This window comes from Mixophyes fleayi, chromosome 7 (assembly GCF_038048845.1).
Source record: "Mixophyes fleayi isolate aMixFle1 chromosome 7, aMixFle1.hap1, whole genome shotgun sequence".
Taxonomy (NCBI): domain Eukaryota; kingdom Metazoa; phylum Chordata; class Amphibia; order Anura; family Limnodynastidae; genus Mixophyes; species Mixophyes fleayi.
Genome location: NC_134408.1, coordinates 103,737,353 through 103,760,315, shown reverse-complemented (window position 1 = coordinate 103,760,315; position 22,963 = coordinate 103,737,353). Strand labels below are relative to the sequence as shown.

Here is a 22,963-nt window from a genome sequence, read left to right as displayed (position 1 = left end):
CCATCATCTGGTGATATCTGGGTAAAGACTCCTAGTGCCCGTGACAGTAAGATCAGGCCATGACAGACCCAGATGCGGAACCTACAGCTAAAGAGATGCTGCAGCATCTGGTTACCCGTATGGAGCAACAGGATGCTCGCCAACAACTGTTGCTGCAATGTTACCAGGCGTAAGCCTCCCAAGGAACGTCTGTGCAAAATAGCACAGCTACTGTTGATGCTCCTGTGCTTTCCTCCGTTTCCCCAGTGCCATCCCAGGTGTCTACGGCTTCCACGCTTCACCTGCCTACTCCGTCAAAGTACGATGGAGACCCCAAAACATGCAGGGGTTTTCTAAATCAATGCTCAGTTCATTTTGAGCTCCAACCTCAAAATTTCTCTACTCATCGTTCCAGAGTGGCCTATCTCATTTCCTTGTTTTCCGGACAAGCTCTCGCATGGGCTTCCACTCTGTGGGAAAGAAATTATCCATTATTACAGGATAGTGCCAAATTTATTTCCACGTTCCGAAGTGTATTTGATGAACCAGGTCGTGTTATTTCCGCTGCATCCAGCATCCTCCGTCTACGTCAGGGTTCTCGTACAGTAGGCCAGTACGTCATTCAATTTAGGATATTAGCCTCTGAACTTCAGTGGAACACTGAAGCGTTAATTGCCGCCTTCTGGCAGGGGCTTTCTGATAAAATTAAAGATGCACTGACTACTCAAGAATTACCTACTTCTTTAGAAGATTTGATTTCTCTTTGCCACCGTGTAGACATGAGATTTCGTGAAAGAGAGTCTGAAAAAACAACTTCAGTTAAAGCACCTCTTCGCTCAAGTCCTCAACCTCGCCCAGCTTCATCTCCGGTGATACCCATGGAGATAGGTCGCTCCAAATTAACTTCAAAGGAGAGGGACCGAAGAGTAAAGAATAGACTTTGTATCTATTGTGCTGACTCCACGCATATGCTCATTTCATGCCCTAAAAAATCGGGAAATGCCAGGCCCTAACCAGTTCTGGAGAGGTGAAGTTAGGGTCCCTGGAGTCCTCTCCATGTTCTACGAAATTAAAAGTCTGTGCTTTTGATGTTACAGTTTCCTTTGCTACCAAATCCTTTAAGTCCCAAGCACTTATTGACTCTGGAGCTGCGGGAAACTTTATTTCTAAATCACTCGTGAATCAATGGTCCCTACCAGTGATTACTTTGAAGACACCTATTACTGGGACTGCTATCGATGGATCACGCATTATCAATGGTCTCATCACCCAGAGTACGTCTCCAGTAACCCTTCAAATTGGTGTATTACACCAAGAAGAAATTTCATTTTTAATTCTTCCTGTTACTACAAGTCCGATTGTATTAGGCCTTCCATGGCTTCAACGTCACTCTCCCCAGATTGACTGGCGCACTCCTTAAGTTACGTCTTGGGGAACTGAATGTCATCATCGTTGTCTCTCTCAAGCCGTTCCTCTTAAAATACAGCAATCCTCCATTTCACCTTCCTCACCGGGACTTCCTCCTCAGTATGCTTCGTTTGCCGATGTATTTGATAAAACTCAGTCTGAACGTCTTCCTCCTCATCGTTCATGGGACTGTCCGATTGATCTTCTACCTGGCAAGACTCCTCCCAGGGGTCGTGTGTATCCACTTTCGTTACCTGAAACTCAAGCTACATCTGAATACATCCAAGAGAATCTCCAGCAAGGATTTATTCGACCTTCTATCTCTCCCGCTGGAGCCGGGTTTTTCTTTGTAAAAAAGAAGGATGGATCATTACGCCCCTGCATAGATTTCCGTGGACTTAATGCCATAACTATCAAAAATCGGTATCCCATTCCACTTATTACTGAGTTATTTGATCGTATTAAGGGAGCTCGGATCTTTACCAAGTTGGATCTTCGTGGTGCCTACAATTTAATTAGAATCAGGTCCGGTGACGAATGGAAGACAGCTTTCAACACCAGGGATGGGCATTATGAATACTTAGTAATGCCCTTCGGGTTATGTAATGCCCCCGCTGTTTTCCAGGGTTTCATTAATGAGATCTTCCGGGACTTGTTATATGTTTGTGTCGTCGTCTATCTGGACGACATATTGATCTTTTCACAGGACCTGCCTTCTCATCATCAACATGTGGCAGAAGTCCTTTCCAGACTCCGGAAAATTTCATTATTCTGCAAGTTAGAAAAATGTTCATTCGAGTTGCCCCAGATTCCATTTCTGGGATATATTGTCTCCGGAGTTGGTCTTCAGATGGATCCAGAAAAGGTGAATGCTGTGTTACATTGGCCTCAGCCAACTACTCTTCGTGCAATTCAGCGTTTTTTAGGTTTTGCCAATTACTATAGACGCTTCATTCAAGACTTCTCCTCGATTGCATCTCCTATTGTGGCCCTAACTCGTAAAGGGGCCAATACTAAGCAATGGTCCTCTGAGGCTCTTCAAGTCCTCCAGTTTCTTAAAGAGTCCTTCTCCTCTGCTCCTATTCTTCGACAGCCTGATGTGACGCTTCCCTTCTTCCTAGAAGTATATGCCTCTAATGTTGGTTTAGGAGCCATTCTCTCCCAAAGTTCGGAGCAACAAAAATTCCATCCTTGTGCCTTTTACTCTCGGGGTCTTCTGCCTGCGGAGAAGAATTACACCATTGGGGACAAGGAGTTGCTGGCTATTAAAGTAGCATTAGAGGAGTGGAGATACTTGTTGGAGGGAGCTCGTCATCCTGTGACAATTTTTACTGATCATAAGAATTTGTCATATCTACAGTCTGCTCAATGTTTGAATCCTCGTCAAGCAAGATGGTCTCTTTTCTTTTCTCGTTTTGAATTAATCATAACCTTCAAACCAGCTGCAAAGAATAAAAAAGCAGACGCTCTATCTCGAGCCTTTGTGACGTCCTCAGACGTTGAAGATGGCCCCAACCACTCTATATTAGACCCCAAATGTGTTTCTCTGGCTGCTTCTTCCACTAAGGTGCTACCATTTGGGAAAACCCTTGTGCCTCCTGCTCTTAGGAAGAAAATCCTTTCGTGGTTTCACTCTTCTCGTTTTTCTGGACACACTGGTGAACGCAAGACCTTTGAAATTCTTTCTCGAAGTTACTGGTGGCCTTCTATGAGGAGAGATGTCAAAGATTTTGTGTCTGCATGTGAATTGTGTTCCCAGTTCAAGACTCCCCACAGAAATCCAGCGGGTTTGCTTCAACCACTACCCATTCCGTCCAAACCATGGACCCATATTAGTATGGACTTTGTTACTGATCTTCCTCCTAGTAAAAACTGCAATACTATTTTGGTAGTGGTGGACAGATTTTCGAAGATGGCGCATTTCGTTCCCTTGACTGGTTTGCCTTCTTCTTCTACTCTGGCTGAGTATTTCGTCAAAGAGATCTTCCGTATTCATGGATGTCCGTCCGAGATTGTTTCAGATAGAGGTGTGCAATTCGTTTCCAGATTCTGGCGGGCCCTCTGTAAGACCTTGGGCATACGATTATCACTCTCATCCTCCTACCATCCTCAATCAAACGGACAAACTGAAAGGGTCAATCAAGATCTTGAGACTTTTATAAGGATGTTCTCTTCAGCCAACCAAGACAACTGGGTAGAATTGCTTCCATGGGCTGAATTCGCTCATAACAACATGTACCATGAGTCATCTTCTAAAACTCCATTCTTTGTGGTTTACGGTCACCATCCGTCTTTTCCGGAATTTCCTGCCCTCCCTCTCACCCAAGTTCCTGCTGTAGAGACTGTTTGCCAAACCTTCAAAAATATTTGGTCTCAGGTCAAAACCTGTTTAAAGAAGACATCTGCCAGATATAAGTATTTTGCAGATAAAAAGAGACGGGCTATTCCACCACTGAAAATCGGAGATCGTGTTTGGTTATCAACCAAAAATATTCGTCTGAAGGTCCCATCTATGAAGTTCGCTCCTCGTTTTATTGGTCCGTATAGGATCATTCAAGTTATAAATCCAGTTTGTTTCAAACTTCTACTTCCTAAGAACCTTCGTATTTCCAATGCCTTCCATGTGTCTTTGCTCAAACCTCTTATCATCAACCGTTTCTCGGTCCCTCCTTCAGCACTTCGGCCAGTTCAAATTCATCAAGAGGAGGACTTTGAGATTACTCACATATTGGATGCAAAAATTTCGCGAGGAGTTCTTCGTTTCCTCGTTCATTGGAAGGGCTTTGGTCCTGAGGAGCGTTCATGGATCAAAGCAGAAGATCTCAACGCTCCAGCTCTTCTTAAGAAGTTTTATTCCAAGTTTCCGGACAAACCCGGTTCCAGGTGTTCTGTGCCCATCTTTAAAAGGGGGGGGTACTGTCACTCACCGGACTGTGAGTGCTACTTCTCGTGTATTCAGGAACCGTGGCCGTCCACCATCCTGAGGGTCTGCGCATGTGCAGCCCTTTCAAGCCTTCAGTATCTGTTCCTTTTAGTTAATTGGCTGATCAGGCAACACTTCCTATTTAAAGCACCTGTGGTCAATACCTCGTTGCCTGATCTTGGAGTCTCATTCCCCATGAGCCTCTGAAGGTGTTCCTGTGTTTCCTCGTGTATTCAGCTCCTGCTGATTCCTGTTATTCATTTGTGGTTTCCAGACCACTTCAACTCTCCCGTGTTCATCGTGTCTGCAGCAGCTGATTCCTATCTGCTGCCTCCGTGCTTCTACAGAGTCCTGCTCACTTCAACTCTCCTGGGTTCATCGTGTCTGCAGCCGCTGGTTCCTATCCGCTGCCTCCGTGCTTCTACAGAGTTCCTGCTCACTTCAACTCTCCCGTGTTCATCGTGTCTGCAGCCAGCTGATTCCTATCCGCTGCCTCCGTGCTTCTACAGAGTCCTGCTCACTTCAACTCTCCTGTGTTCATCTTCTCTGCAGCCAGCTGATTCCTATCCGCTGCCTCCGTGCTTCTACAGAGTCCTGCTCACTTCAACTCTCCTGGGTTCATCGTGTCTGCAGCCAGCTGATTCCTATCCGCTGTCTCCGTGCTTCTACAGAGTTCCTGCTCACTTCAACTCTCCTGTGTTCATCGGGTCAGCGCTCCGCTGCTTTCATCTCTGCTACTGGATATCAGACCGTCTCAACTCTCCCGTGTTCTTCACGTTCCAGTTCTTCTTACTACTGCTTCCAGAGTATTGCCTCGTTCATGCTGGTTTACCTGCCGTGCGCTGCACCAACCTGATTACCGCTTCCACCCTCCAGTGGTCTCTCCTCCTGCCGGCCTTCAGCCGTTCAGGTATCTCTGCACGTCTCTCTGACAGCCTGCTCTCCTGAACCACGGTATGCATACTTCTCATTGACTTTGCTTGTGTATTGCATATCTAGCTGGACTGAGTTGTGTTCTCCTCCGGAGTCTCCTATCCACTTAGACTATTGCTACCATTGACTTTGTTCACTATTGTCTGGATAGTTATTGTGACTTTGTATATGTAGCAGTGCTGCTCAGTTATCATTGTATTGTGGATATCATCGTGGGATCAAGTTCTGTGTGCCCGTGTATACTCTGCATTGCATTCATCTCCTCGTGCCCCTCCTCACACATATATTGCAGTGGTACAATTTGCTATATGCAGACCACTGACTTCTGTTCCCTGTGACACCAGTTTCAAGTATCCTCTCACATAAGCAGTGGTACAACTTGCTAACGCAGACCACTGACTTCCCTGTTACCTAACTTCATCTGGATTCCATTCCTTCACCTAGACAGCGGTACAACTTGCTATACGCAGACCGCTGACTCTCACCACCTCCTCGCTACTCCTGGACATTCCTCCTCACTATAGCAGTGTTACAACTTGCTATACGCAGACCACTGACTACCCTCACGTTTCATTGTCCATCCAGCTCCTCGTGTACAGTTATCTACCCATTACCAGTGCTGCTAGTCATAGACTTTCCTCGAGCATTCTCTCACCATCTGCTGTTCCTCCTGTTCCATTGTCACCCTGCTACCAGAGTACCATACTACCAACTATACTACTCTGGTAAGTCCATCATCTGGTGATATCTGGGTAAAGACTCCTAGTGCCCGTGACAGGTAAATCTTTCGTTCTCTGTGACCCATCGGACCTTTCAGTCTTTTACTCAACCTTAGAGATTCAAAAGACACAACTACCGGATTGGCAAGAGTCTTACTCACATCTCTTTCCGCTAGCCGCTCCCCCTGGATAAAAAAGACACCAGCAGTCTGGAAGGCCTCAGAGAAACCCAAAAAAGAGACAAAATACTGCCCACACTTAGGACAATTGAAGAAACCGATTCTGTCATTTTCCGTTTCTTTACTAAATGACGGACCTTTTCAATAGTTTTATGTATTTTTTCAATCATTTACAGTTGTTGTGCTCATTATTACGCAATTGTCAGTTTTTCTGTATTTCCCTTTTCCTTTTAGGCACATATGTTCTGTAGCCTGAAGCTCGCTCTCCTCGCCTTTACAAGCCATCGCCGCTTTAAATTTTAGCTGCAAAGTCGCTGATTTCCGGCGACTTGCAGAAATTGGACTTTCATACATTTACCCCCTGATGTGTTTGTTCAATGCCTTGCAAGGTGAGTCATGTATTTGTCCTAGCACAATTAATTTCATACGTCTACATTTTGTTGTTTTAGAAGAAAGCATGAGTTGAAATTCTGTGACTCACCCTCTAGTTGTCACCTGACTTCCGTTCCATAGCCTATTTGAGGCTCACTGCACTATTCTTTTGTACACTCCCATCTATGCAATAATTCAATTATAGTTATTCATGATCGTTCACATTCTGTGGTTGTTTCTGTCACCAACCTCCAGTGACCCCCAAACCACACAGGTTAACGCCTAACCATGATCAAGTTACTACTTGAAATGAACCACAGGAGCGGTTCACATTTAGTGTATGGAGTTTTTTGTTATTTGAATCCATTTCTGGTATTGCCTGTTTGTTTTTGCTCCCTTTACATCATTCCTTCCCTGTCATCCTTTAATCCTGCCACACCTCTTAAATCAAATCTGGGTCATTACAGACTTATCCTAAATGTTATCATGGGCAACCTGTCACCCTCATCCCTTTAGGGATACACTCAAGATTGTCACACTTAACACTAAGGGATTGAACATTCCAGAAAAGACATACAGGCTGCTGAGGAACTTCCTAACAGATAAGATAGGCATTGCTTTCTTGCAAGAAATGCATTTTAAACAAGGTTCAGCTTTACCCCTATGAAGTTGTGATTATTCCTATACATACTTTAGCAATGACAGAGATGGCAAAAAGGTGGGTGTAGCTATAATTTTCTCCAAAAATTTACCACTACAAGACATTGTCAAGTATAGACTCAGAGGGTAGGGGCCTGCTATTAAAATGTAAAATATTTGGCCAATCATGTACTTTTGTAAATGTTTATGCACTTAATAAAGGTCAACCTATTTTCCTAGAGAATCTCCTAGATCAAGTAGACTCCTTGAGAGAAGGGATCCTGGTAGTTGGAGGTGACACTTCATGCCGACATCGATGCATCTTCTGTGGCAGCTAAATACTCAGGGAGGATTTATTGCAATGTGAGGTGTATCCTGCATGAACACCAGCTGCATAACACATGGAGACTAAAACACCCCATAGAACGTGACTTTACCTTTTTTTCCCACCCACATGGGATGTACTCCAGACTCGCCTACCTACTCATATCACACAGACATTTACAAATGATTAGTGATGTCACTATAGGCCAGGCCACTTGGTCAGAACGTGCCCCAGAATTTATGTCTCTTAAACTAGCCCCGACATGTCTCAAACCCTTTACTTAGAGACTTAATGATCTTCTCCTCCAAGATTCTTACTGTAAAATTCAGTTGGAAGCAGCATTGGATTAATACATATCATTCAAAGATGTTCCTACTATCTCCAAGGTCTGTGAGGCACATTAGTGTGTTTAAAGTAGAGATGGGTGGGCTCGAGAACCGAACCCGCCCGAACTTCAGGTATCAGAGTACCGAGCTGAGTCGGCTCGGTACTCTCCCGGCGATTCGGAATTCAAATTGAGGCAAAATGTCATGGTGACGTCGTCGGATCTCGGAGCTCGGTTCTTGCGATGTTTCAAATGCATAGATAGCCACCTCCACAGCCATCCAGCGCCATTTGTGAGAGGGAGAGAGAAGGGTTAGGTCGCAGGATTAGAGCAGGGAGAGAGCAGTTATTAGAGCAGTTATTAGAGCAGTTATTAGAGTAGGAAGAGAGCAGTAATTAGAGCAGGAAGAGAGGAGGATAGAGGAGGCATTTTTCCAAACATTACAAACTGTTTGGGGTGTCAAATTCTCTCCTAAAGAAACTATTTTCTGCCTGCAGAAATTGTAATATACCAGCACAATTTCTTTCTGAATTTGCACTACAAGTGTTGGGTGTCACATATTCCCGTATAGTAAAAAGCTATGTTCTGCCTGCAGAAATTGTAATATACCAGCACAATTTATTTCTGAATTTACACTTCAAGTGTTTGGTGTCACATATTCCCGTGTAGTAAAAAGCTATTTTCTGGTGCTGAAATTGTATTATACCAGCACTAGATATTTCTGAATTTGCACTGCAAGTGTTTGTGGTGTCAGATATTCCCCTGTTCTAAAAAAGCTATTTTCTGGTGTTGAAATAATTATATACCAGCACTATATATTTCTGAATTTGCACTACAAGTGCTTGGGGTGTGACATATTCCCCTTTTCCAAAAAAATCTATTTTCTGGTGTTAAATAATTATATACCAGCACTATATCCTTCTAAATTTGCACTACAAGTTTTGGGGCGTGACATATTCCCCTGTTCAAAAAAATCTTTTTTTCTGGTGTTGAAATTATTATATACCAGCACCATATATTTCTGAATTTGCACTACAAGTGTTTTGGGTCTCATTAAAATGGATTCACAGCAGTCCACATATGAGCAGGATCGGCAAGCAGCTGTTGGCACCAGTCCTGATGGTAGTCTTCCCTGTACGTCATCTGGTAAAGCCTATGTAAAAGTACATAGTCTTTTTAAGTCAGGGAAAAAAACACACAGAAAAAAACCTTTTACCGTGTTGAAGGGAAAAAGAGCTGTAACTGATTAAAAGTTAACTGCCGAGAAAAAAAAAATTGCCAACATGCCATTTTACACACGCAGTGGCAAACTTCGCCTTTCTCTATTAGTGCGAGATCTAAAAATGTTACTGAGCCTTCTTCTTGTAAGGTCACTCGTGACCAAGCAAGACCAAGTAATTTGGAGTCCAAAAGTGCTGCACAACTACTGTTACATTTGAAAGCCGAGCTGCAAGAAAACAGTAAGGCATTAGTGGAAAATGTATGCTCAGAATCAGAAATGACACCAATCCCTGAGGAGATTCCATCCACGAGTGGGATGTGTAATCGTGACCATTCTGATAGTGTATCCATAAAGAAGGGCCCTTTCAGCATTTCTGCTGATGTGTGCCTGAACAGCCCGAGTGTAGCCGGTGATACACCAATTGAGGATGCCACTTTGGAATTAGAAGAGGATGAGGGGGGAGATTTGTGTAGCTGACGAGGGCGCTAATGAGGATGTTGATGAGGTTGTTTGTGTAAGTCCTGCACTGGTGACAGCAGTTCTGGCACGTGACAAGAAGAAGCCCATTGTCATGCCTGGGCATAAGACTAAAAAAGCCACTTCTTATGTGTGGAATTATTTCTACCCAAATCCTGACAACAGTTGTATAGCCATTTGTAGTGTATGTCAAGCCACAGTCAGTCGAGGGAGGGACCTTAACCATCTTGGAACCTCGTCTATGTTACGCCATCTGACGAGAGTTCATGGCAAGGTGTTGGGAAAAGCTGAAAGTTATGGCAAAAAAATAACAAGCACTCCATCATCACCTACATCCTGACGGCTGCAATCTACACCCACAACACCGTCCTCATCAATATCCTCAGTAGCGATCGGAGTTAGCCCTGCATCGCACTTGGTAAGACTCAATGACTCCTACACTATAATTGATTCCTCTGAAGAAGGTTTGAGCGTTAGTTCCACTGCTGCTGCTGTTGCTGCTGCTGGGGGTGAATCTTCTTCCCATAAGAAGCCCAAGAAGAAGAGCACTACTACTTTACATCAATTAACTGTGAAACAATTTTTTGCTAGAGGAAGCAAATATGACAGCAGTAACCCAGTTGCAAAGCGAATAACAGACGCCATGGCGACTTTGCTAGTGTTAGATCTGCGTCCAATATCCACAAAAAAACGCAGCTGGTTTTTCACAGTTAATTGATGTTGTGTCCCCGTTACAAAATTCTATCGCGACACCATTTTTCACGTAAAGCTATTCCGCAACTGTACAGAAACGTTCATAAAAATGTAGCAATTGGGCTCAAAAATGCCATTCTACCCACTGTACATTTAACCACAGATATGTGGACAAGTGGAAGTGGGCAAACCAAAGATTATATGACTGTGACAGCCCACTGGGTTGGTCATTCGCCTTCACAAGCAGGAACAGCAGCAGTATGTACACCACTATGTAACATTTGTCACAGGCAGGCTACTCTTTGTATCACCGGCTTCACTAACAGGCATACAGCTGATAATTTGTTAGGAAAACTAAGGGATGTCATTGATACATGACTTGTACCACTTGGACTCTCCCCAGGATATGTTATTTCTGATAACGCCAACAATATTGTACAAGCATTACAGCTGGGTGAACTCCATCACATTCCCTGTTTTGCTCACACAATAAACTTGGTGGTGCAGAGCTTCTTGAGAAATAACCGTCAGGTGCAGGAGGTGCTTTCGGTGGCCTGTAAAATTTCGGGACATTTCCGGCATTCTGCCACAGCATGTAGGAGATTGCAGCAGCTCTAAGAACCATTTAACTTGCCCTGCCACCAACTTAGGCAAGAGGTGTTAACAAGGTGGAATTCCACCCTGTACATGCTTCAGAGGATGGAGGAACAGCACAAAGCCATACAAGTGTATTGCATAAGCCATGACATTGGGAAAGGCGGGGGTATGTATTTCACTCTTGCACAGTGGGGAATCTTTTCTGTGCTGTGCAAGGTGCTGAAACCATTCAAAGTTGTGACGTGTGAAGTGAGTTCAGACTCTGCTAGCTTGAGCCAAGTCATTCCCTTAATTCGACTATTTGAAAAGAAGCTTGACAAACTGCGGTATTGCTTTCTTTCATCTCCTCCTTCAAAGTATGTTGGCCTTGTAGATCAAGTACTTATTTCGCTTCGCAATGATCCAAGAGTTATTAAAATTTGAACTCGGATCACTACGTTTTGGCGACTGTGCTTGATCCTAGGTTTAAGACTTACATTGATTCTTTGCTTCAAAATGACCGAGATGTGAACATTTGCAAGGAGCTATTGGTCAGAAAGTTGTCCGCTGAACTGGGCCTTGGCTTGACGACACCTCCTCCTTCAGTTTCTCAGGCAGTTGCTGCTCAGAAAAAATTGCACTTTCCAAAGGGAAGCAGGGATGACGCAGGGGGCAGACCACAACAGTTTGACATCTGGGCTGGTTTGACAGATTTTACCCAAAAATGTGTGACCTTGCCCATAACTCCATCCAATCCTACTATTAACATGCAAAGGATGGTGGAGGATTCTTTTCAAGAGTTAATTGATATGGAAATGTCAGACAGTCCCTTTCCATACTGGGAAGAAAAACAAGCCATTTGGAAACTCATGTACAAACTTGCTTTGCAATACCTAAGCTGCCCACCCTCCAGCGTGTACTCAGAAAGAGTATTCAACACAGCCGGGAAACTTGTCAGTGATCGACGTAGGAGGATACTTCCGAAAAATGTGGAAAAGATGATGTTCATCAAAATGAACTACATCTTCCACGAAGAAGGCCTTTACCGGCAAATACATCCAAGTACTGACACTTCTCTAATAACGGATTCCAGCGGAGATTAATTAATAGTCTGTGATGATGTTGTACACACTAATGAGGGTGAGGATGATGCTGAAGATGATGACGACAGTATCTTTTTAAAATTTTCAATATAAGTGTAGGGTGTAATCTACCCCCAAAGAGAAAAGGGACTTGGGGCATTTCTATTTAACGTACAGTCTTTGCAGGCTGCTGTTTTGTAAATTCCACTATAAATGTAGGGTGTAATCTAGACCCAAACAGAAAAGCTCCTTTGGGCATTTCTATTTATGTTACAGTGCACTGTTGCACTCTGCTTCTTTCTCTATTTAACTATAAATGTAGGGTGTAAAATACAGACAGACACCCAACTGCCTTTTTTGCTATGAATGTCAATAGCTCTTTTAGAACGTTGCCTGCCGCTCTGGATTGGTGTGTGTAGCTGTAGAATTAAGGAGGGCCTAGCAGGGATTAAACTATATTATTCATAATTTGCACTAAAAAGGTTTGCCAATAATATACACCCAAACAGAAAATCTGCTTTGGGCATTTCTAGTGATCGTACAGTCTTTGCAGGCTGCTTCTTTTCCTATTTCAATTTTAATATATGGTAATAATCTAGACCCAAACAGAAAAGCTGCTTTGGGTATTTCTATTGATTGTGTACAGTCTTTGCAGGATGTTTTTTTTATATTTAACTATAAGTGCAGGGTGTAATATACAGATAGACACCCAACTGCCTTTTTTGCTATGAATTTCGATCACTCTTTTTAGTGCGTTGTCTGGCACCCTGGGTTGGTGTGTGTCTGATAAAAGCACATATCCCGGGGGGGAGCAGTACTCATTGACATTTATTAGCTGTAGAATTACCTCACTTATTCAAGAAACAGGTGGAGCGGTCGTAAAAAATGTTTCCGAGATGTGGTAGGAACTGTCGTGTGTTTGAGTCATTGCTCTGTCGCTTACCATCCAGCCAGATCGCTGCAGTATTTGGCTGAAAGTGTATGAAAAGCATATTGTGACCTGTGAGATGGTCAAAATTGAATGGAAATGACTGAAAATTAGTGTTAGTGAGGTTAATAATAATGTAGGTACAAAATAATACCTAATTTATGTTATTGTAGCCCCAAAAATTTAATTTTTTAACAAATTGCAAAACAAAACCAAAACACGCAAGGGCGGTTTTGCCAAAACCAAAACCAAAACCAAAACACAAAGGTAATCCAGATCCAAAACCAAAACACGGGGGTCAGTGAGCAGCTCTAGTTTACAGTATTTTATTAGAGGTAAATATATACTTGCAACTTTCATGAAAAAACAAAAAGAAGCCCACAAAGAGACTCTCCTCCAGAAAATTAATACCCTACTAACTAGCCATAAGGCTTCCCTTGATGTAGGAATTCCTAAGGACCTGACTGAGGCAAGGGCGGCATTAAACAAATTACTATCGGATAGAATAAAACATGACCTTTGTAAATGCTGCAATAGCTTCTACCAGTGGGACACCAAACTAGGCAAGCTCTTAGTCAAAGCGCTCAGATCCCAAAGGGCTCAGAAGTATATCCATTGCATTAGAAATGCTACGGGGAAGCATTGTCACTCATTGGCTGAAATAGCAGGCAGTTCACATGTACTACTCCAAACTTTACAATCTATCTCATCAACATTTCATAATCATTTATTTATATAGGGCCAGCAATTTTCCTAGCGCATTACAATTTGGGATAAACACAGTAATAAACAATACTGGGTAAAATAAACAAAGATGTAAGAGGGCCATGCTCGCAAGCTTACAATCTAATGGTCAATGGGAGTCGGATACATGAGGTTAAATCTTCATACGGTATATTGGCTCAGCCAGATTGCAAAGGTAAAAAGAGATTCATATGCTATGTGAGCCAGTCACACAGCAATGTTGATCTGGGGTCAGAGGGTTGTTGTCTTGTGTGAATTGTGTAAAGGGTGGTAATAGGGTAACCTAGTGAGGTTATCTCAAGATCCATTAAAATATCCAATATCTCCTCTTATCTAAAAGAGATAAATTTCCCTACTCTTTCTGAAGATGCCAGGCAGTCAATGAAAAAACATTCTCATCTGGGGAATTAGAGAAAGCCATCAAAACAACTCCATATGGGAAAAGTCACGGCCCAGATGGTCTCACCATATAATACGTTTAGGGAGAAATTGGCCCCTCAACGCCATTTCAGACCAAACACAAAATTCCAAACAATCTTTGGCAGCTCACATAACAGTCTTACCTAAGCAGGGAAAGGATCCATCTCAGTGACTCAGCTATAGTCTTATTTCCATGGTTAGTGTAGATATCAAATTGTTTCCGAAAAGGCATTTGATAGGGTTGACTGGCACTTTATGCTGGGAATGCTGGGTCACTAGGGACTGGGCCCTGTGGGTCTCCAGAGGATTCGTACTTTATATACCAACTCACTGCTAAGATCAAGATCAAAGGGGATTTGTTGGACCCAGTAGATATAACTAACGGTATGAGACAGGGTTGCCCACGCTCGCCAATGATACTCGTACTATTTATGGAGGTGTTGGCAAGATCTATTAGGGCTAACCCTGACATTTCTAGCTTATGGATATGTGAGAGAGAATTTGAGCTTGCTATTTTTGCCAGTGATCTACTGTCTATCATTACGAATCTCATTTGTTGTTTGAGTTCCAGAGATTCGGAAATCTCTCTAACTTTAAAATTAATTATACACAGTCAGTTGTATGTAACATCTTGGCTCCTTCAGGAGTGATTGAGGGCCTGAAGTATTCATTCAAATTTACTTGCCACACTGTCCAGATGCTTGGGGTACATCATTAATAAAGATGTGTCTCGGATCTTTGCCGACAACTTTCTACTTATTACTAATAAAATACACAAGGAACCGAGAGACTGACACCCTAGGGGCTTCCCTGGATAGGGAAAGTCAATATTGTTAAAATAAATGTTAAAATAAATCTTCTGCCAAAAATTCTTTACCTTCTACACACACTTCCTATACACATTCCCAAAAATTAGTTTAATGACCTACATCCTAGCTGGGAAATCTGGAGATATCTACAGTTAAAGCATTTCTTATTGACACAGGAGATGCGCAGGATGGCAGGGAGGTAGCTTACCTCATTTGAAACATTATGTACGACTGCACAGCACTCTAAACATACTCTCTTATTAATAAACAAAACTCTAATCGAATAGACCTTTAGCTCACTGCCAATATTGGGAGTGGGACCTGGGGAATATTGTTTCAGATCAAAATCAGTCTAACATTTTCAGAAAAACAGACTTGTCCTTTACTATATTAAATTATTATTTTGTACACTGTACATAGAGACTGTATTACTACAGGAGGCAAGCAAAATGTGCTTCTTCTCCGAACAGGTTCAATTAAATTATTATATGTTTTGTTTTTTTAAAACTTTAAACAGCACTGGCATGTGAAATCAGGACTGGCACTGACGACAGGAGATGCTTCAATTAATTTTCTTTCATTTTCAAATTTGAGCAAAATTTGCCAAGATTCAAATGTGATACATAGTTGATTGACTCCCAGCAAATATAATTTCTGGGTCTTCATATAGTCTTACCTGTAAGAACTTTTTTATTAGGGTTTTTGTTGATTTGCTCCATCTGTGGCTTGTGATTTTCCAGTGAAATTTTAGCAATTCCACAATCACCACGTCAAAAGTTTAATTTTCTGTTTTTTAATTGCAAAACTTGCCTTTAAAGCCATTGCCACACTTTAATACATTTACCATCTGGTCAGGGTTAAAAGAAATGCCCAAATATATTGATACCTCTATGATGTCTCAATCTGATACACCTTATATTAGTAGATTGGAGAAACTAGCTATGGTGTACTTAAGCTATCCACCCTCCAGTGTGTACCCAGAAAAAGTGTTTAGCACAGCTGGGAACACTGTGACTGGTCATTATAGAAGGCTACTTCCGGTAAATGTTGAAAAACTGATGTTCATCAAATTAAACTACAAATGGTATGAGGAATACTGTTGTTGCCACCAATTACACACAGAGGGCCTGATTGTTTAAGGCACTCAAAGCGTACTTATTGTCCATATTCAACAAGGAGCGAATGTAAACATTCAACTGTTGAAAAATACGTGTCTAGGTCCGCTCTGCTCTAACTGACAATACACTGCAGGATATGTCCAATACCTATGTGGAATTTAAAGTTACAAAAGAACGCTCAGAAATAAAAAAAACTACTCAAATAATGTCACCTGATTCATTAAGCAAAAAATTGAGTATGTTTTCTTACTTAAGTTTTGTGGACAAAACCATGTTGCAAATTAGTTTATTATTTTGCACATAAGGAAAATACTGTTTGTTTTTTTGATGCAGCACACAAATACTTAGTAGCTTATTTGTACACTGAAATTTAAAGTTGATGTAGGACATGCCCTACCCCAAATATAAATCGGTCATCACCTTTTAAATTTATCTCCCCTCCAATGCAACATGGATTTGTCTTACTAACTTGCTTTTGCTTAACTTTCCTTAGTGAATCAAGCACATAGTCATTAATGACAAAACATATTTTTTTTTAATTTAAATTCTTTTTCCGTTTCCCTCCCATAATGTACTTTTATTGGGATTTTGCTAATGTACACACAAATGCATGTTTACAGTTGCAATTACATTATCTAGCATGCATACACAGCTGTCATGACTAGTAATCAGCGTTTACACCCGAACTGTAGCTGGTGCAAGTGATGCGACAGAGAAAAAACGCACCTTTGAGATGCCCAAAGCTTGAATCAAAAGTGAATGCGTGCGTTTTAGCTTGGCGCGTCCTTACTGTATATTAAATACATGCATATGCCCATTCCCCTCCCCGTTCTGCCTCTGACATCATAGGCTGTAGTAGGGGTCCTTTGCACTTGAAGATGAAGTGAACTTTGCTGCATTCTCTGGCATATGCTTTGTTTCTAGGCATGAACAGCAAATTTTGCGCAAATTAATAAGGCCCAGAATCTGTATGGATTCCAGTTTGGATGGACAAATATTGTGTCCTAGGATATTGCCTAAGTCTATCGTCTAGAATGTGTATTGATGCTGCTTCTATCTTTCTGCTTTTATTCTATTTCTACAATGTGTCACACATGCTCTCATGTGTCATCTAGGTCTATCTTCTTTTTTAAGATGTCTATTGATGCCTCTGTTATTCCATCTAATAGGCTTTTTTTTACTGCCTTTCTGCAATGTGTCACACGTGCTGTGTAACTTTTAAAATATTGTGTCTGCTCTTTTTCCTACTACTGCCCTTCTGGGTGCAGGCTAACTAAGTCTATATTTTTTTCTAAAATGTCTATTGATGGGCTGTTATTACTGCCTGTCTACATTGTGTTACACATGCTGTCTAACGTTCTATAATAATAATAATAATAATAATTAATATTGTGTTCGTCGTCTTTCTCCCACCATTCCACTTCAGTGTTAGACCCACCTTAGTCTATTTTCTTTTTTAAAATTACCATCTTATCAGCCAGTGCTCCAGTATTATGTTTCATAGGCATTATATATTTTATTAAACTGCCATGTATTTGTGCCACTTCTCTTCACTATTGTTAGCCAGCCAGCTCGCTGCAGTCTTGGTTAATATTGGTGAAAATACTGACAGTTGTGTGGTAGTCATTATTAAGTAGAGTGTGAATGAACGTTAATAATATAAATAATAATGTAGGGACAAAAAATGCTTAAAATTACATGATTTTATCTGTTTCTCACAATGTTTAATAAAATCTAGATCCATAACCAAAGCCAAAACATCTAAGGATTTCTGGGTAAAATCAAAACCAAAACATAAAGATGGTTTTAATATCAAAACCAAAACAGGGGGGTCTGCGCCTGTTTTTAATATATACTCAGGAGGATTTGTTTGATATAGTTATGTGGATGGAAACATTTGAATGATTTAAAGTGTTCACAATATTGTGGCTCAGTGAAATATTATTAATGGTTTTCCACTTACTTATAAGCACCAGACATATTATTTGATATACATTTCTATATATTATTATGATTATTATTATTAGCATTTATTATATAGCGCCAGCAATACAATTGGTAACAAACACAGTAATTAAACAAGTTATGTTAGAATGGTAATCTGAAAGGATTAAAGATTAAAGCAATAGAGCAAATATGTATTACCAAAAGAGAGGGGAGATCAATTCAACCTCCTCTGCAAAAGAAAAGCTTATTGGATTTTTAGACTTAAGACCCTTATACCTCATTGTCTTAATGATACATTAGAATTGAACAATATCTGATGGTTTTTGAAGGTTTTTTCAACTAGACACAAGCATATTTTCTAAGAAACAGATGGGGGCGCCAAAAGAGTAAATAATCAATTACAAATTGAATAATCTTACCAACAGTTAAATATTACAGAATCAGTATTATAAATGTGTAATCAAACCAACATTTAATACAATATATTAGCTACTTAAAAATACATTTTGCAGCAACCAAATAAATGACAGTTGTGTAGAAAGTATTATCTAAGTATTAAAACCGGATCTGCTAGACCAGCCGCATGACCAGGAACAATGAGATGTAATTCGCTATTAGGCGAGCTAGTCAACTATTTAACAGTGCCCAAGTATATACAATTTGTTTGCCTCTGATGAAGCTGTCAGTTCCATAATTGTGGGCGGAGAATCACGTTAGTGGATGCCAACGTTCTGACACTAAGGGGTATATTTGCTAAACTGCTGGTTTGAAAAAGTGGAGATGTTGCCCATAGCAACTAGATTCTTGTTATCGTTTATTTAGTACATGCATCAAAATGACAGCTAGAATATGATTGGTTGCTATAGACAACATCTCCACTTTTTCAAACCTGCAGTTTAGTAAATATACCCCTAAAACTATTGCCCGGGCATACAGTGAGTTAACAGCTGACTTATTATTGGATCACTGCTGAGCTCTACATGGCTTTCCGGACAGCGAAGAAACATTCTGAAGGTTATGTACTTTGTCTGCAACTTATATGTGCAGCCTTGCGGTTAGATGTGCTGTGGCTTTTTCCCCTATTATGGAGGATTCTTCTCCAAAAAACCTTCTGGGATTGTCTTTATTTACATTGGAGAGTTTACAAACTACGTATTGATTTGATTATTAATCAGCTACTGTTACACTGTTTAGTTTTTGATCTTGAATAGGTGTGGTCTGTTTTTCAAATCCATTGGGACTCTATAGTGTTTGATTTCCAGCTGTTCTATATGAATAGTCTCTATATAGGTGCCTTAATATCAGGGGCTAGCTGGGCTGGGGGACAGGAGGGAATCTACTTCTCAGACCGGTCCTATAGTCCTTTATTGTGATTTTACGGTCCTATAGTGAGCTACCTTGGGCTGAATCACTGGGCCACCTGTATTTTTCTTTTAAATGTTCCTAATAGGCTGCTGACTTGCGTCTTGCACCCCGGGGTAAAATTTGTCAGCCCTTCCACGCTTAATATTTATATATGCAATTCACTGTGGCTTTATGAATTATGTGGTACGTTTCATTGAATAATTGGGCTTCTAATTTTATGTCAGATATGTCCAGCATCATTATTGATTTAAATTTATTTTATTAATAAATTTATCTGTTTACAGCTCTCTCTTTTTTTCTATTATTATTAAAAGAAGACTGGGTATTATAGATAGAGAGGTAAGAGGGCCTGATCCCAAGCTTACAATCTAAAATGATTCATAGGGGCATATTCAATTCTCTGGAAGTCCAGCCGCGTAAAAACTACTACCATTATTACGGTAGTAGTTAGCTGGATTTCAGCTCGCGGCTCAGGGAGCTGCGAGCTGAAATCCAGCGAGAAAATTACCATATTAATGGTTTTTCCGCGCACTATTACCGCAATAACGGTAATAGTGCGCGGACCGCTGGATTTTCGGCGTTTCAGCTGACAATTGAATACGCCCCATAGACAGTGCTTTCACAGGACTAACCATTTAGATTTCTCAACTTGTTACAGAATATCCATCAAGCATTTGTTTTTATCAGTTTTTATTGAGATTTATCCTCAGGTGGGACATTTAATCTATTCTCAATTTTTTTTACGTGGTTGATACTATATATAAGGGGCCTGATGCAGAATGAATTTATGCCAGTTTGCGTAAATTATCAATTTTGCATTGAGCATGCCCACAGTGAGAACAGACACATATGCAGACTTGTGCATAACTGAAGCTTATCTTTTAGTTGCTAGAGTGCAGATTCAAATGCATGCAAATGATGATGACTCATAACTATAAATCAGGTGCATGTAATGCAGATGGAAGTTGGATACATCTCGATATGTGTATAGCGCAGCATATGAACGTAAATAACCTATTTTTCATATGCTTTTTTAAGAATAGATTTCACCCCTTTTGCAAATCAACTCTACATCCGCCCCACAGTGTTTTACTTAGAGTTTTTTTAGTATAGAAACTATAAGTACATCCCAATTAAAGAAATACTATAAAATCATACCTCAGTTTAAAACAGGGGATGGCAATCTGTTTGATTTTAATTATCCTTTAATTTACCAAATCCAAAAGATTTGGTAAAATGAATTTATTTTTTTACTGATTTTTAGAATATGTTTTGTTTGTAATTCCATAACCTATGATTTGATGTTTAGTAAATATTTTTTTTACAGCAAATAGTGCAAAATAAAGATGTTCGAGTAGCACTTACTGCACCAATGTGAATCAAAGTTCCGGTTAAGGTCCACTCCATAACAGGTGCCATTGTTGTGTGGTGAGCGATTCTTTCTCCAAAGACGCTCCTGAAATTGAAGATGATATAAATATTAGAAACGAATGATTCGTATTCAGAGAAATCTGACATATCCGAGTTTTGGGTTTCCTCATAACTCGGTTTCGTGCGACAATTTCAATCTCAAACGAGGCAAAACGTCATTGCCTGGATAATTTGGATATAAAACGCGAAGAGCTTTGCATTGATATTATATATATTCAAGTATAATATAATCCAAAGCTCTTCGTATTGATATATATAAAACCCTCCCTCGTTTTCTCAAGTGCCATTTTAGACTAGACAGCGGTTAGCAGAGAGAGGTTAACTGCAGTGCTCTGCTCTGAAAATAGCATTCAGGGTGATAGAGGGACGTAGAAAGCAATAGAATTGTGTGATTAATTTAAACAGTCATCTAGAATAGTTTGCTGATCAATTGGTTTAATTATAATCTTTCAGAAAGTTTAGGTTGACTATTGGCTACTGGTTGTTATTAATCTATACATAATAGTATTAGTATATAGACATTTAGACATCATTCTGAACGAAGTAGTATATTTAGTGGAGAAAAACAGTGTGCTTTTGCTATAAGAAGTTTAGCAACAAATTAAAAAAAACAAATAGATTTATTTATTTTAAAATCATAATTTTTTCTAGTGAAAGTAATCTTGTGTGAGGCAGTGACATCTGAATTAGTTTTGAAAAAAACTGTGTGTTTGAGTGTGAGTGTCAATGCATCTGCACACCCCCTCCAAAAATTATTTATTCTAAAAAAATTATATTTTTCAAATTTAAAAGGATCATTCAGTGACATCTATTTAAAACTGGGTGATTGTGTGTGAAGGTGTTTTTGCAGTGGCTGCAAAAAAAAATTAATTTGCCATACCACCAACTGAAGCAAGCTCATTAGAGAAATTAAACAACAAAACAAGAAGTCTCCACTTGAGATGAAACGCGAGGTGGATCAGAAAGGTGACCCAACGCGTTTCATCTTAAGTGGAGACTTGAAGAAGTCTCCACTTGAGGTGAAACGCGTTGGTACACCTTTCTGATCCACCTCGGCATCCATACACAGGAAGTGCAGAGTTCTGCATTACACTGTGGAACGCATTGCATCCGCGGATCTCTACACACACGAACCTGGACGCTGCGGCCATTCTGCTCGTTTTGGCCCGCACTCTGAAGGAGGATATCGGACTTTTGGTTCTTCTCCTTTCTATAACATCCTCATGCCGTTACCATCTTTATTAGCGTGAGTTCGTGTTTGTTTACATCTTGGACATCATTTTTTAGATCCGAGTGCTTTTCAGATCCGAGTACTTTTTCATGCACAATGTGTTTTTTATTTATTTATTTATTTATTGTATTTGGTCTGTGTGGCCAATTTAGAAATTGATTCAATTTGACTATTTTATCCACGTTTCTTTTTTAGTTATATGTGTCACTAAGCTTGTCCACAATGTATTGCACCTAACTCCGTGATTTAGCTTTCAGTTTTTATTCATGGTCCCACATCCACTAATTGCTACTCTCTCTCCCTCTACCCTTTCCCTCTCTTTTTTCTTTCCCTTGAGGTTTTCTCCAAGCATTTGTGGACACATTAACCCTTTGGACTGATCTCTATTTACTTTTACATTATTGGCATTGGACTCAAGCTCCATCAGTGATTCTCAGAGACTTGCTTATATATATACAGTTCACCAGTTCATATGATACCTTGACATATACTTTCATTCTGTTTGTGGTTTGGTTAACTTACATATTATCGGTCATACATTGATACACCACCTGAGGGCATTACGGATATTCGTTGGTTATTATTTATTATTTGTTATTATCATTTTGTTGGTTCAATATTCTAGATATCTGTACTCTGTATTTCAGTCTCTCACCCTGTGAGCGCTGTTGGAACTTTTTTATTTCTATTAATGTGTACAAGGAGGGATTCCTTGGTTGCACCGCTGCTGCAGGTGTATCACGCAGTCTGTTATTGAGCGCATGTGTATATCTGTTAGTAACAATCAGATGTCATTAGATGGATAGAGGTATCAGTAGATATTTAGACAAGTAGATACCCAATTGTAAAGCATTACGTAATTTGCTGTATATAAATAAATGATTATGCTGATAAATGAAGACGGCCTGCATCTATGCCAAAAACTTCAAAGACTAGTATTATGCATTCATAGGTAACCAAGAGCAGAGCTTTCATAATCTTGCTGCTATATAGATAAATTATGATGCTAATAGATGAAGGTAGACTTCACACATACTACAAAACTTCAAAGACTACACCCACAATACATTTTGAATGTTACAGGGCATGCATCATAGACAGTGAAGCTACAGTAACAGG

At 40.4% G+C, this 22,963-nt stretch overlaps 1 protein-coding gene across 1 annotated transcript in view; it reads right to left on the bottom strand.

Moving 5' to 3' along the window:
* The window catches only part of LOC142098542 (carboxypeptidase O-like), a 71,016-nt gene that overhangs the window by 18,011 nt on the left and 30,042 nt on the right, over positions 1 to 22,963 (bottom strand). The window contains exon 6 of the mRNA XM_075181378.1: positions 20,548 to 20,638. Within this exon, the coding sequence (XP_075037479.1) occupies positions 20,548 to 20,638 (91 nt within the window). The remainder of the gene's footprint in view (positions 1 to 20,547; positions 20,639 to 22,963) is intronic.